Source organism: Eumetopias jubatus, unplaced genomic scaffold (assembly GCF_037043125.1).
Source record: "Eumetopias jubatus isolate StellerSeaLion01/CBP00866 unplaced genomic scaffold, mEumJub1_p1.0 scaffold_1, whole genome shotgun sequence".
Classification (NCBI taxonomy): Eukaryota; Metazoa; Chordata; class Mammalia; order Carnivora; family Otariidae; genus Eumetopias; species Eumetopias jubatus.
Genome location: NW_028274807.1, coordinates 65209818 through 65225772, shown reverse-complemented (window position 1 = coordinate 65225772; position 15955 = coordinate 65209818). Strand labels below are relative to the sequence as shown.

At 38.2% G+C, this 15955-nt stretch overlaps 1 protein-coding gene across 3 annotated transcripts in view; it reads right to left on the bottom strand.

Moving 5' to 3' along the window:
* Positions 1-3443: 3443 nt before the first annotated feature.
* GTF2E1 (general transcription factor IIE subunit 1) overlaps positions 3444-15955 on the bottom strand; it is a 34867-nt gene continuing 22355 nt past the window's right edge. For all 3 annotated transcript variants that reach the window (XM_088024668.1, XM_028110718.1, XM_088024670.1), the window contains 3 exons: positions 14039-14240; positions 9381-9619; positions 3444-5152 (listed from right to left, as the gene is read on the bottom strand). In XM_088024668.1, the coding sequence (XP_087880794.1) occupies positions 4725-5152; positions 9381-9619; positions 14039-14240 (869 nt within the window). In that variant the 3' untranslated portion in view covers positions 3444-4724. The remainder of the gene's footprint in view (positions 5153-9380; positions 9620-14038; positions 14241-15955) is intronic.

The window sequence follows — 15955 nt, the reverse complement described above, 5'->3', positions numbered from 1 at the left end:
AAAATATATATATTTAAGTCTGTCAATTATTTCTTCCTCAGTCATTCAAATTATTAGAAATGAAGTACTTTGGCAAGATAGGAAAAGAGAAACCTAATTAGCAAATGTTTAGGATGAAGTTTGCTACTTTTTAAATCCTAAACCTACCACCTACAGTAGTCCCTCAATTGAAATATCCTTCACCTCGTTTGAATTGCTATTGTACATCAGAAAACTTCTCAGATTGTGTTGTTATTAGGCCGCATTTACTTCCATAAGATATCAGAGCAGAAAGGAATCACTGTGATTCTAGCATAATCCTCTCCTTATTGACAGCTTTGAGAAACTGGCCCAGAAAGACTGCATCAGTGTCACCCAGCAAGTGTCTATTTAACTTGAGCTGGGACCAGAACCTAGTCTTCTGAGCTCCAGGCATGCCAAATTGGATAATTTTTTTTAAATAATCTGAACTTAATTCTCCTTAAGTAGTGGAAATACTCCCTAAGTATTATTTTGGGAAAAGGGGGGCAACTAAATGAGAAAAAGTCTTCCACTTCAAGGGCAGATAGAATGAAAGCAGTTTCCACCGAATATAAGGTTATGGATCACCTAAAGACCTAGACTATTTATTCATCACCTGACTTTTGGCAAAGTATAATGAATAATATTATTTAGTGGAGTGGGAAGAGAAAAAAGTTCCTTTTAAAGCCAGTTAACCTCTCATGCTGACTCTTAAGAGTGGGAAAATGGCTCCTTGGTTAGGGAAACATCTTGGATAGGCCGCTTTGGATATAAGAGCTTTCAAGGTACAACTTGAAAAAAGACATAAAATAATGTTATTTTCTCTAATATATTTATAACTTTCCAAGGTCTTTGGGGGAAAGAAAGGGTGAAGAGAAGGAAACAAAGCTGAAATTTAGCAAGATTTGAAGGCAGGACTCTACTTGGGATGAAACATGTGAGGTTGGTGGAAACTCTTTAAGAACAAGGATATATATGATCTACTCCTATATTCCTTGACCTGCAATGCTGAGACAGGACATCCCCTCATTGCCTACCTCCTGCCCACTACTGTAAAAACTTCAGTGAATATCTTCTACATGGACTTGTGCTGATGGCACCATGGGAGTTGGAATAGGTGGTGTGGAGGAGAGGCGGAGAAGCCAAGGAAGCAAGAAGGCAGAGCAGGAGGACCCCCTTCCACAACTCTTCCCACCAAAGAAAAGAGAAATGAAATTGGGAGAAGTATCCCGTGATATTAAAAGTGTTCTATTTAAATCTTACAGGAGAGTGAAAGGTTGGGACACCTTGGCAGCTGATACTTGAGTTATAATAATATAGCCAACTTCACTCAGAGATGAGTTCCTGGCCATCCCTTATTATAGGCTGTAGGTATTAACAATTCCAGCCATCCTGAGATCAACAGACACTGTGACTACATCTATTGATGAACCTCGTGTGTGAGCTTGCCCTTACTAGAGCTTCAGAGGCTGATAACTGTCAGGGTTCCCATTTTCAGTCATTTTTGTCACTGACTGGCTTTTCTCACCAGATTATTGTGCCATTCAATAGACATAAATCTGTCTGATGAAGTAATGTCAAACTCTATTGAGTCCTTAGGTATGCTGTTGAAATATGGGGGTAAGTCCAAAATTTTACATACTGAATTATATTTTTCTATTAATTTTCAGCATAAAATCAGAAATATTTCTCTAAGGAAATGAGGAAGCCAGGATTTTTAAAAAGTCACACCTAAAAGTCCTAGTATTAATATAAAAAGTTTGCTTTTGTTACCCTATTTCTTTAATTCTACTGCACATTTTCTACATGAACTTCTTTAAATATCTATTTGATCCTTTTTCTAAAATGGGGGTCTCTTTCCCATTATAACACATTAGGACCACTGTAATTGTCATCCCTAATTATATATATCTTTAAATACAAATATCTACCTAACAGATTTGTTATACAGGATTAAATGAGTCAACATATGTAAAGACACATAGTAAGTACTATTAGAAACTTTCTTCTTTACACATACACATGTAGAAAAACAGAATCCTTCTATACTTAACACATAATGGATATCTTTTCCCATCAATACATTCTTTTTAACAGCTACAGGACTTCATGGGAACATAGTTCAATTCCTGATCAATGCATATTTAGTATATCTATATTCATTTATTTATTGCAACAGTGTTTGAATGCAATAAACACTTTCATATTTGTGTCTTCACTCATGACATTCTTCTGTAACACAAATTCCATACACATACACACACACACACAGATGAACTAGGCCTTGAGGTATGCTCATATATATAGCAGAGGAAGAAATAAAGTCTGAAGACTGAGAAGGAATAGCCAATGAAGTAAGGAGAACCAAGACAGCATAATGGCTAGGTTACCAAATGAAAATGTTTTAAGGAGAAAGGTTGGATAGCATCAAAGACTGAAAAGCAGCCAAAAAGACTGAGGAATAAAGGTTTGTTATGTTGGACAATTACAACTGGAGAAAGCCATTTCAGTGTAGTAATAGGACAAGACACAAACCGCAAAACGGAGAGGAAAGAAATATGCAACTAGTTTATATGATATCTAAGAAGCTGGTAGATACCAGAAAAAGAAAAACTAGAACGGTAGCTCTAGGAAGCAGAGCATGCAAGTTGTTAGACTCAAGAAAAAATACCAAGAAACATCTATTCACTGATATAAAGAGCTGACAGTTCACCTACAACTACATTTTATTATTTTTTTAAAGATTTGTTATTTATTTGAGAGAGAGTGAGGGAGCAAGCACGGGGGAGGGGCAGAGGGAGAGAGGGAATCCTGAGCAGACTCCCCGCTGAGTGCAAAGCCCAACACAAAGCTCAGTCCCATGACCCTGAGATCATGACCCAAGCTGAAATCAAGAGTCAGAAGCTTAACCAATCTAGCCACCCAGGTGCCCTTAAAAATATGTTTTAAAACACCTGATTCATATTTTATTTAAATGAACTTCTTTCTATAACTATGAAAATTTAAAAACAATGTTTAAAAGTTGAATAGGCCCATACGTGCAAGATACCTACACAAAAGTCATTCTTTTTTTTTTTAAGATTTTTTTTTTTTTATTTGCGAGAAAGAGAATGAGAGACAGAGAGCATGAGAGGGAGGAGGGTCAGAGGGAGAAGCAGACTCCCCGCCGAGCAGGGAGCCTGATGTGGGACTCGATTCTGGGACTCCAGGACCATGACCTGAGCCAAAGGCAGTTGCTTAACCAACTGAGCCACCCAGGCGCCCCACAAAAGTCATTCTTAAGGCAGCTTATTGCCAGAAAAAATTAGACCACATAACAACTGCATCTGTTATTTGAAATATGACTATTAAGAGAAAGAATTCTGAAACATTGCTTTAATGGGAAAAGTATTCACTTTAATTATGCTCCAAGATGTTACAGGGCTAGAAATTAACAAATTTCAGTCAGTATAAAATAGATTTATTGTCAATATTCAGTCATTAATACAACCCAGGTAAATGAAACATCACTTCATACAAGGCTCAGATACTCTAAAATCTATCTTCACGCATATACTATAAAATGATAAATACTTAAAAATTACAATGCAAGGAAAAATATTACAAAAAATACAATTGCTATAGACCCTTGCATGAAAGTTCTTTATTTTTAAAGTTCTGCTTTAGGGAATAATACCATGCTACATATCAGAACCAAAAATAAACTATGTTCCTTGAGGTTACAATGTTCAATAATGTACTGGATGCACTCTAAAACACCATGTCCAACAAGAATCAAAAGAGAGACAAAGAAGGACTTCAATGATGTTGAGAGAAAAGAGAGAAGTAATCATTTGTTATATGCTGATTTCTGCCGAAATGGTCTCATTAAACAATTTATAGCACTGTAAAAGACAGGAAAAGGAAAGGGACCAGTCTTAGCTTTCCATAAAGGATTTCCAAATCAGCAAAAACTCAGGCAATTCTAAAAGGCACTGTTCCCAATGCTCTCCACAATTCAACCCTGTAGAGCCACTCCTCGTCCTATATCCATGTTTTTTCCTAATTTCCTCATAAGGGTTTACCAAGTGTACTTTGTTTTCTATCATCCAACATCCAAACCAAAAGGCATTAAGCAAAACAACAGACTTTATCAGTCAAGTCAGTTCGAAAGACACAAATCTTGGTTTAGATATTAATCATGAGATTTAGGCATATCCATCCCTCCCCTCCCCTTACATATTGACTACAATCCTCAACTATGTGGCAATATGCACTTTTAAGACTTATTTCATCTCTCACCAGTGATTTGCCTGTTGCCAAGCTGCTTGGCAGCAATACTGGGAATTGTTTGGAATGCTTGGTCAGAACAGATTTTTAAAAGGATGTGATTAGTGAATTAGTGTAACCTATCATAGTGGGCTTCTACAGGCAGACAGGAAGAATTTACCTCACAGATCTCCTGCGCTCATTTCAGAAAGGAGAAAAATGGGTCTTATAAAGGAAAAAGATTAGGTAAATATGAAATACAGTAAGATATACTGTAATAATAGCAGGGAAGGAAATGCTTATACAGCCAACCTCCCTGTGGGGAAGATTCTGGCATAAAAGTCAAACTTTCTCTCCCATTATTGTTTAGCTGCTTTACTTCGAGAAGGGCAGAATGCCACTTAAACACTTCGTCAAGGGTAGGGAATTTCTTTTTGAAATGAGCATTAGAGAAAGGAATAAAAGGTAGGGAAAGCTCACTCAAAAAGGTCCTCAAACATGCGTTGTCCCATTGCTATGTATGCTTCCTTCTCCTCTGGTGTCATCTGGGCCACCAGCTCTGGCCGCTGGCTCACTTCACTGTAGGAGAACGGACGGCCAGCCACCATAACAATGGGGTCATCTGCTACTTCCTCAAACTCATCCTCCTCCTCCTCATCCTCGTCCCGATGATGCACTGCCACAGCTGCTGGTCGAGGTGGGGAGTCATCGTCTGACTCACTGGTCTCACTCTCTGAGTCACTGCCATTGGCAGGGGTCACGGGAGCAGCTGCCCCCACCGAGCCTGCCGTGGCCGAGGGGGTCTTCTTCTCATGAATGAGTAGTGCTCGCATGACCTCCTCATTATCATCTGGCCCTGCACGGCCCTCCTCACGCTCCTGAAATGCGTCTATATCTATGCCACCTGGAAAGAAAAATCCAGAAAGTCAATGTCCTTAAGTATAAAAGGCATTTCTTTAAAACTAACAGACTTCACTGATTCCAGTTTTTGAGCAACTGTCCGTAAGATATTCAAAGTATTTCTCACAAACTGGAACTTAAGTAGCATGGTTTAAGCACATGCGTTTTAAGAATAACATAGCCTGGATTTGAATCCAGGTCCTTTTAGATGTAAGCTGTACTACTTTGGGTGAGTTTTTAGTCTGTGAACTTCGGTACCTCTTCCTATAAAAGGGAGTGATAAAAACAACTACCTTACAGAGCTCTGGATAAGAACATATGTAATTATGTCTATGAAGGACCAAGTACCGTAGCTGGCAAAATAGGAAATCAAAACATGGCTCTTCACCTTGCTTCGAGTAAAAGCCAAAAGCTTTACAATGGCCTAGAGAGTCCTACATTATTTGGAACCCCTCCCGCTCACTTGCTCACCTACCTACCTCACCTCTTCTCTTTCCCTTTGCTCATTCTTCTCTAGCCACAGTAGCCCCACGGTATTCCCTGTACATATCACTTCACTCCAACCTTAAGGCCCCTTTGTATTCCCTGTTTCCTCTACCTGGGATATTTTTCCTCCATGTTATATAGCTAACACCATCACATCCTTTATGTTTTTATTCAAATGCCACCTTCTTATAATTCACCCCACCCTAAACTCCCAATGCTCTATTTTTTTTCCCCATAGCACTTACTTTCTAACATAATAATTCTTGTCTATTGTCTTTGTTACCTCCTTTCCCAGGATATAGGTTCTGCACAAACAGATATTTATCTTTTTTATTCAATGATATATCCCATGTACACAAAATAGAGCCTACCACTTATTAGGCACCAAATAAATACATGAGTGAATAAATGCAGTTTTATTTTCCTGAAACAAACTAAGTGTACTTTGAACTCTTTATAAAAAGGAATGAAGCTTCTCTCACCACACACCTCCTATCATTTTGTGTATGTATGAGGCCTGAAAAATTACAGATGAAAAATTTAAGAAAAACATTTGTATTCTGTATTCTAAGTACCAAGTATACTGCTATTTAAAACATATAAAAGGATTAAAAATGTTGTTTAGAACCTAACTCCCTGATTCAAATCCTGACTCTAACACCTATTAACTATGATTTTGGCCAGGTTACTTCATCTCTCTCTGCTTCAATTTTTCTCAAGTACAAAGGGGGGAAAAATGAGTAAATACCTCACTGGATAAATGTGGGGATTAAGTGAATATCTGTGAAGTGTTTAGAATGAGCCTGGCATTTAGTTTAGTGTTATCTATCATCAACATCATCACCAAGAAAAGGCACAGAAATGACCAATTCTGGCCATGAATGAAGTATCTTCTCATTAGCACATTAGAATGGATTAGCATAACCTTAGACGATTTAGAAAGTGTAGAACTCCTGAGATACGAGATTGGGCAGCTTAAGAGACAGAAAGGGAAAGAGGAATTGAGAAGTTAAAAGTTCAAGTCAGAGACAATAGGCTTTTGATAACATGGATGTGAAAATGAGAAAATCAAACTTCACTACTTTAAAACACTGCTAAGGGCTGAGGCTCATTCCTAGAGTCCTTACTGCCAATGCAGTATTTCAATAGGAAAAAAAAAAAGACAAGGAATTGTCTCTAAGGCAATCATCGCTTCTTTAAGATTTTTCCAATAAGCTTAATATTACCAACATAATATTTTGATTAATGTTTAAAGCAAATATAAAATTAGGGGAAAAGCAATTTAGTTTTGTAAACTAAATCATCATATCTAAAAGATTTATGACAAGGGTCCTGAGAGGTCTGGGGAAAAAAGGAACTTCTCTGTTACAGATGAAGACATACAACAATAAATAAGGATAAATGAGCAAAAATCTGGATGGTAAAGTAGAAACACTAGTTTTAGCAACAGTCTTATTTAACAGTAATAAGTTATAAAAAAGACATATATAATGGAAAACTGTCAAGTTCACTGATGATGCTAAGCAATTCTGGATGCTTAAAGGCCAAGCTGATGGCAAAAAAAAAAAAAAAAATAGGAAGAGCTGAAGTGGGCAGAAAACTGGCAGATTTATTTCTATACTGGCAAGTGTAAGAAAATCTGCCTATAGAAAAACAATCTAAAACATACTGAAAGACCTGGTCCAAGCTATCTGATACAGGGCAGGGGAGGGTCTTTAAAATTCTCTGCACATGTTTCTAAAGTTGTTGGTCTTAATATGCTTCCAGACCCAAAGCAACAAAGCATCAGGTAAAAACCAGAAGGACACTGTAAGTAAAACTCAAATCATTAATGATGAATCCATGCATAAACATGTATTGTTCCGGTTACTAGATCTAAAGTAAAGTATATTATGGTTGGAGAAGGTCCAGAAAAAGACAATTAAAATAAAATAAAAAATGTAGATGGAGATGGCTTGGGGGAAGAGGACTATTTGTAAGGAAAGTAGAAGCAAACAGGATTAGAATAGATTACTATGCTTTCAGTATAGTAATGAGCACATGATTAAAGTCTAGAAAACTCTAAAAGATATTAAAATAACTTGAAGTCTGAGGAAAATTAAGTATAGGACCAACACATTCACTAGAGCCTATTCTACCATAAAAATTAAGATAAATTTATTTATTGATTTTTAAAGATTTTATTTATTTACTTATTTATCAGAGAGAGAGAGCGCGCACAAGCAGGGGGAGAGGCAGGCAGAGGGAGAAGCAGGCTCTTCGCTGAGCAAAGAACCCGATGCGGGACTTGATCCCAGGACCCTGGGATCATGACCTGAGCCGAAGGCAGATGCTTAACTGACTGAGCCACCCAGGCATCCCAAGAAGATAAATTTAGACGTGAGAGTATACTCTCCTATTTTATACAGAAAGAAAATACTCAGAATTGGGTAGCCTAGATAACTTTTTAAAGGCCCTTGTGATTAAAATTCTAGCATTCAAGGAATCATAAACAATAAATGTTAAGCTTATGAACCTAATTGTATATAATATGGGCTAACAATAGTTTTATTTTATTCAATTTTGTTTCTAAGTTCAAAGAAAAGAAGGTTTGGTAGCTTTAAGAACAGGCAAGAAGCCAAGTTGGGGAAAACAAGCCTACTAAATAGTTGACAGGGTCACTCCTATATAATCTAAAACAATTTGAATCAAAATAACAAAACATCATAGCCAAGCTAATCAGTGGGAAGGAGGGAGAGAAAAGTATGGTTGCCAAAGAAAATTTTTTTTCTGATTGGAATCAAAACACCAAGAAGAATCACACTAGAGATATTATCTGATTTTATTATCACTACCCAACTCCATACTACCTTTTAATTCTTAGCATACAGAGTTAAATGCTAATATAAAGGGAAAAGAGGTTAGGAGAAATACCAAAAAACAAGTGGTTTTCAGTTTCAGGGATTAAAGAACCATACTCAGGTGATGTGTTAGGAATGATACATAACTTGGGAACAGGGCCACGTAGATTCTAATGCTGACAAAACCTAACCAGATGTACAAACTCCCTTTCATCTCTGCTTCCCAGTTTCTGAGTAATCTCTGTCCAGTTTGAGCCTCACATTTTCTACATTTAGCCCAAACATAGTCTTTGAATCCACTAACTTTAAAGTTTTAAAAAGTAAAATGCTGCAGTTCTCAAATTGCTGGTTACTATGTAATTCTTAAGTCTTTAGGGATCACTGAGAGTTCCAAAATCTTCTAGTATGGAGTTCTGTCAATCTTGGATAGTAAGAATCCTTAATCCTTTACTCAGGTGGCTTCTTTTTATATATTTCAGGTTGGCACAAACACACTGGTATTTATGAGGAGACAATATAAACAAGTTTGGACTGGTAAATAGTTTTGGTTCCCGATTCAGAGAAATAAAAAGGAATATAAGTTAGGGCAACAGAAGAATAAACAACAGATGAATTTGGCCACTTTGAATGTAACAGCATTTTTCCATGAAAGTAAGACAAAGAAGTGGTAATTTCTTGATTCTAAAAAGGGAGTTTTAAAATCTACTTGTTATTTCAACTAAGTTGAAGGATAATACATATATTGGTTGGTTTTAATGCTTATTGCTTAATTTCTTACTTCCTGGTATAATGCAATTGTTTTGTAAAACAGATATAATTACCAATAAAACTAAGAATTGCCCACTAAGTCAAGTTCATTTTCCACTGAACCCAAGCCATATTCATTTTACCGACTTCTACTCTTACCTTCCTTCATCTCTTCAGAACTATATGCTCCTTGGACAGTGCTCTCTCTCAACCAAATGGGTCTCTCTTTGGCAGACTTCCCCTCCAGTGAGGCTCGATGATCTTCTTGGTCATCCATGTTAATGACAACATTCTGAGTGTATAAGTCCTCATAGGAGGGACCTTTGGTGGCCCATGCTTCCCGGTGGTGCCCACCTGCCAGGCCAGCAGCTCCAGCAGTAGTTGCTGCACGGTCCTTGCTATAAAAAAGATGAGAAGATGGCAGGAAAAAGAAAAATTAAAGTCTTGGGTGTTGGAAAAGAAGCACAACTGAGGAGGTGGTTACTGAAGAATCACAAATAAATGCTATCTAGTAATCATATACACATGCTTTAGCAATTCTGAGAAACCTCTCTTATAACTCAGGATATCATACTTGTATTTAAGTTCCTCAAACACTGGGTCCACTGGCATATATATAAATGAATGAAGTTTCATAATTTAAAAAGTTTAATCTACTTAAGGAGAGGGGAGAATAATAAAGGTGACATAATAATCCACTTAAAGATACTAGCTGGCAAAAATCTCTCTCAGTCACAGCTTTCATGAGTATTCTGTTTAAAATCAAAACAAAACAAAAAACCCAAACAAAACACATTACATTTTTAAAACCTCTACCATCTCAACCAAGGATTCAGAGTGGTTCTGCGTGCTTTTCTCTTTGTGTGCTGAGAAGCCAAAAAGGTATTCTACAAAACCAGGCCTCAACTTAGAATTAATGTTCCCCTCCTGCTATTCACCAAATAAAGTATATCATTATGCACAATTTAACCTCTTTTTTACTGAGTTGTATCTTTCCATTTCTGTAGCTATGCTGACCCTGGCATCTAGCCCCAACCATTATTTCCACCCTGAAGTAAGCATGATCTATTTCTCAGTTTATTTTGTTTTGCTTTTTACCTCTACCACCCATGATCTTCTTAGCCTGTTCCAGGTCTGATCATTCCTTATCTTTCTCTAGTCACTTACGTTTCCTCATCTCTATTAGTTAAGTCAAGTTTTCAGTCTTTCGGCTGCTCCCTCTTTTATCTGCTTGTTTCACTTTCAATCCGTTCCCCATTCTTTTTTTTTTTTTAAGATTTTATTTATTTATTTGAGAGAGAGAGCACTAGAGAGAGAGAGCAAGCACAAGTAGGGGGCAGAGGGGGAGGGACAAGCAGGCTCCCCACAGAGCAGGGAGCCCAGTGTGCGGTTCGATCCCAGGACCCTGGGATCATGACGTGAGCTGAAGGCAGATGCTTAACCAACCGAGCCACCCAGGTGCCCACAAACAAATTTTTAAATTTGGGTGAACTTTAAAAAAAAAAAAACTTTAACCATGGAGAGTTGAGTGCACAGATTTTATTTCTACCTTTACCACAGATACAGACAAATCTAAATTATCAGCAAATGTGACACTGAAGAAAATCAAGATGAGACAGGTAGGTTCACTCCTTCTGCATATTTAAATTTCTTCTTTGGAAAGAATGTACACATTCTACTTAAAGATGACAAAAGTGACAATTCAGTTTTGAATTTTTTTACATTATTTAAGAAATTTTAGAACTTTCAAGACATATAACTCACTCAGGGGTGAGGGAGGAATATTTCAAAACTAAAATTTTAAAGATCTTTAAGGTGAATGTTAGGTAAAAGATGACAAAAAAGGAGAGATTACTGTCAAAAAAAATTCCATTTAAGAGACAGAAAGACTTTAAATATCACCAAAGGGTTGACTTGCTGAAAGGCTGGAACTGTCTATCAGCTCTTAGGTTAAGTCTACTGAGAGTTCTGCAGAGGCAGCCTCTGGTTTCTAATCTAGGAATAAGCTAGAATTTAATTGGTTACAGATCAGTAATCAAAGTAACAATGAAGCCACTTATTTTTTTATTTTTAAATCAATGAATGACTATCATCTCTGAGCTCTCACACCACTCTACTGATGTTTCTCTTCATATACCGGGGGCAAGACAGCTATTACAGAACCGTTATGCTCTGAAGCAGATCCTACAGTGCAGAAAGGCTAAATCAATACCACTTCCAGGCTGTCATATCCAGGCAGTGGAGCTTGTCAAATGCTTGGTGAGGCCATCTCAGCCAGGGTAACACCTTCTAACCTAGTTTGAATGGTCCTTCTCCTGACCATGTGGAAGCATGGACTTAGTTCTGGACTTAGTTCTGCAGCTCCAGGTACTCCATTCTAGCTCTCTTGACTGCCTCCATTTCTGCCTTTCTTCCCTAGTGAACAACCTGTCTACTTCCTCTATTTCCTGATTCTTGTTCATCCCTGGAGTAACCATCATTCCTAGTGAGAAACCAGGTGACTAGACACAGAGCTCCTGTCGTGCTTCTAGCATTGCTGTACCACTAAGACTTGTCTCTGGCGTGGAGGGAGGGATATCTTCATAAATAAAGATCCTCGAATGGGAGGTGAACTGTAGTAGGAGGAGAATATTAGAGATGGGATGTCAGTGGTGGTGCTGAATGAATGCTATTGTAATGGAAAAGCATCTGCATAAACAGAAAAATAACTATAGAGGAGGAAACACAAGAATAATTCACAGACAGTATTACATCGAGCAGAAAACAATCAGAGAATGTTGAAGAATATTTCAACATGAAAATAACCCACAGGCTTAGAAAATTGTATGTTTTTGTAAAATCAATTTCCCTCATAGGCTTCTATGTCAGAACTATGGTATTACTTAAGTCAACAGAAAAAGATATAAAAAATAACTTCTTGGTAAGAGACTGAATGACCAGTAATGAAAATTTAAGGGTATCTGTGATGTGGATGATATTAGTTGCCTACCAATTGTGGTTTCTTTCTTTCTTTGCTTATCGGTCTCATTCAAATACCAATGGCTGTTTGCTCCAAAGGACTAAGGGACCTTCCCCAGCCCTAAGAGGTAAACCTTTACTAGTCTAAGCAGCAATCATGTGATCTCACTTCCTTTGCCAGATGCTGGTTTAGAAATAAACATATACAGCAATTCTGGCTAGTGAGACATTGGGGGATAGAGTAGGATGAAGGTTGTCCTCTGGGAAAGCCCAATTCAATCTTAAAATAGGACACCAGGAAGAAACAGTCCCCTTTTCAACATTTGGACATTTGCTTCTACATGTGATACTTAGAAAGACACAGCCATCTTAGGCTAGCTCCTCTTGTGGTCCCAAGAGGAAAACCGACAGGCCGAGTTCATCAGAGTATAAACATGGAACAAACCTAGATCCTTCAGTATGTAACTGAGCTGTGAAATTAATTCGGAACTGTACTACCTCAGCCCTTCTGCTCATGCTAGACAGGTTTTTCTTACTATTTAAGCCACTTCTGGTTTGGTTTTCTGTTATCATAGATAAAGGCATCCTAACTGATCCATGACACTAGGCTAGAAAATTCATAACAACTTATACAGATATAAAGCTTTCTCTACAACTGGATTGTTTTTAACCATCCAAAAGAAACTCAAGCTGCTCAGGACTGCCCAGAACTGGCTTTTCTATAACATTAGTACCACAGCATATACAATACTGAGAGTGCTCCTGAAAACCAGGTTCTATGGAAGGGTATAAACTGTAAGCCCTTAACATGGCACTAGAAAAGAGGCAGAGTAGAACATTCTCTGACCCAATTCACATGCATGTTTTTCAAAAAAGAATATAAACCACTTTCTATGGCACGCCAAAACCAAGGTTGCCTTCGTAATTTAAACATTAGGGCACACTAATAAAAATAGGGAGCCACAGTAAAAAGTATTAACCCATATATAATACCTACTATACTTTCAAAGAAGTTGCACTGAAAACCATAGGGGGGCACCTGGGTGACTCAGTCGTTAAGTGTCTGCCTTCGGCTCAGGTCATGATCCCAGGGTCCTGGGATCGAGCCCCACATCAGGCTCCCTGCTCAGCAGGAAGCCTGCCTCTCCCTCTCCCACTCCCCCTGCTTGTGTTCCCTCTCTTCGCTGTGTCTCTCTCTGTCAAATAAAATCTTTAAAAAAAACTGGGCGCCTGGGTGCTTCAGTTGGTTAAGCGACTGCCTTCGGCTCAGGTCATGATCCTGGAGTCCCAGGATCGAGTCCCGCATCGGGCACCCTGCTCAGCAGGGAGTCTGCTTCTCCTTCTGACCCTCCCCCCTCCCATGTGCTCTCTCTCTCTTTCTCTCTCTCAAATAAATAAATAAATCTTAAAAAAAAATAAACCTAAAGGAAGACAAGAAATGTACAGTTAAGTGCTTCAAAGTTAAAAAAAAAAAAAAAGAACAAATGCTATATTCCTTAAAGAACTTCATCCTTTAGAACTCGGCTAGGAAAATTCAAATATCCCCAAGAGGCACTTCCAATTTAGGATTAGTTAACAATTGGCTGATCTGCTGTGGGTCCAAGCAGAGTGAGTACTTGAAGTCAAACTTGACTAAAGATTTTTGCCCAAGGCCCACACTGTTCTGCATTCAGTACAAACAAATTTCATCACAGGCACAAGTTAATATGACAAATGTGGTAAAATTGAGAATCTATGTAACATCCATCTTTAGTTTCCTGGGTATATTACTTACTAACTCCTGCTCTCCAAAGTACAGGTAGTTGAAACAAGGGCCAGCTTAAAAGTGTTCTTGGTAAGAGCAGAGGGTCTACACTCACCTTTGTTTCAAGGCTGGTATTTCTGTGGGTTCTGGCTCAAGTATTTCATAGGCCAAGTTCACATCCTCTGTTTCCCGAAGCAAAGCATAAATGGGCTCAATTTGTTCATTAAATCTCGCCAAAAGTGTGCGTGCATCTTTTTTGGGCATTGCTGATTCATCTTCTTCTACCTCTGTATGGCAAAAAGTACAGCGGAAAGTTCCTACAGAGAAAACAAAAGTCTCAGGTCAGGCAAGAGAAATTCTCAAGATCAGCTTTTAGCAGAGTTCATATCTCTATTGTCCTCTAACATGTTATTATTATAACTTTCAAATGCAGAAAAGTTGAAAGAATTTTATAGTGAACATCAACATGCCCACCAATGAAATTCTACAATATTTATCATGTATCTGTCCATCTATCATTTTTTATGCATTTCAAAGTAATTTCACTTCTACCTGCAGCACAGCAAAGTTTTTCATCATATTTCTAACATATTTATACTTACTTTAACCTAAAACCAAAATCTGTACAACTTACCACTGAAACTTGTACCCTTCTCCAACTGCCTTGCTTTTTGCATATTACAAATTAGGGCCTGCATTATGAGGAAAGCCAAACAAATACCTAAAGCCAAGTCTCTAGGCAACCTGTACATTGTCACAAGGCTATTTTTTCCAAACTTATTAACCATTTGTATCTAAACAAATTTAACCAATTCATTTCCAAAGTTAAAGTTCAAGAAATCTTTATTGTTCTTACTTCTATATCCCTCACACTCAACTCATAACTAAATTGTAGTAATTCCTTTTTTTAATTTTTTTTAAAGATTTTTTTTTTTTTTTTTTTTTTTTTTGACAGAGAGAGACACAGCGAGAGAGAGGGAACACAAGCAGGGGGAGCGGGAGAGGGAGAAGCAGGCTTCCCGTGGAGCAGGGAGCCCGATGCGGGGCTCGATCCCAGGACCCTGGGATCATGACCTGAGCCAAAGGCAGACGCTTAAGGACTGAGCCACAGAGGCGCCCCTGAATTGTAGTAATTCCTTAGAAACATCTCAGATTTTTCACTTCTACTGTCATTTCACTAATCTAGGCCACCATTACTTAGCCTGAAACAGCTGCCTCAATCCGATCTTTGAACCCCTAGGTTCTCCCTCTCTAACCCGCTTCCTATGCCACCACTTTTGTCCTCTCATCCCCCTGCTCCTAAGTCTGTCTGATAGATGAATTTCTATTTTTCTTTTTTTTTTAAAGATTGTATTTATTCATTTGAGAGAGAGAGAGAGAGAGAGAGAAAGCACACAGTAGGGAGAGCGGCAGGCAGAGGGGGAGGGAGAAGCAGGCTCCGTGCTGAGCAGGGAGCTGGATGCGGGGCTCCATCCCAGGACCCCGGGATCCTGACCTGAGCCGAAGGCAGCCGCTTAACCGACAGAGCCACCCAGGCGCCCCCTGGCAGCTGAATTTCTTAAGTCAACATCAAATCTAAAGTTCTCATCCTAATACTCAAGACCCTGTATAATTTGGCCCCAAAACATCATAACCCAATCACAGTCCTTTACCTGTCAAGTAAATTCGAACACTTGAAAGATAATATCCTAGACATAAATATTTAATTTGTATAGTGCTTTCCATTTATAAAATACTTCCATGTACACTTTTTGATCCTTATACCAAACCTGTAAAGTGACATCAGAACTGAGGCTCTGAAGAGTTTTGTGACTGTTCCAAAGTCACAGAGCCAATAAAAGCAGTTATAGCAGCTATTGTATACCTTGTACTTACTAAGTTATTGCCAACCCTCTGAGGTTGGTATAAATACAGAGGTTCTAAGGGGTTAAACCAGTAAACTGCTTAAGATCATACAACTACTAATTGTGGGTAGGGAGCAGGATTCAAACCCAAACTATTATGTTGAAACTCATACTCTTAAACATTACTC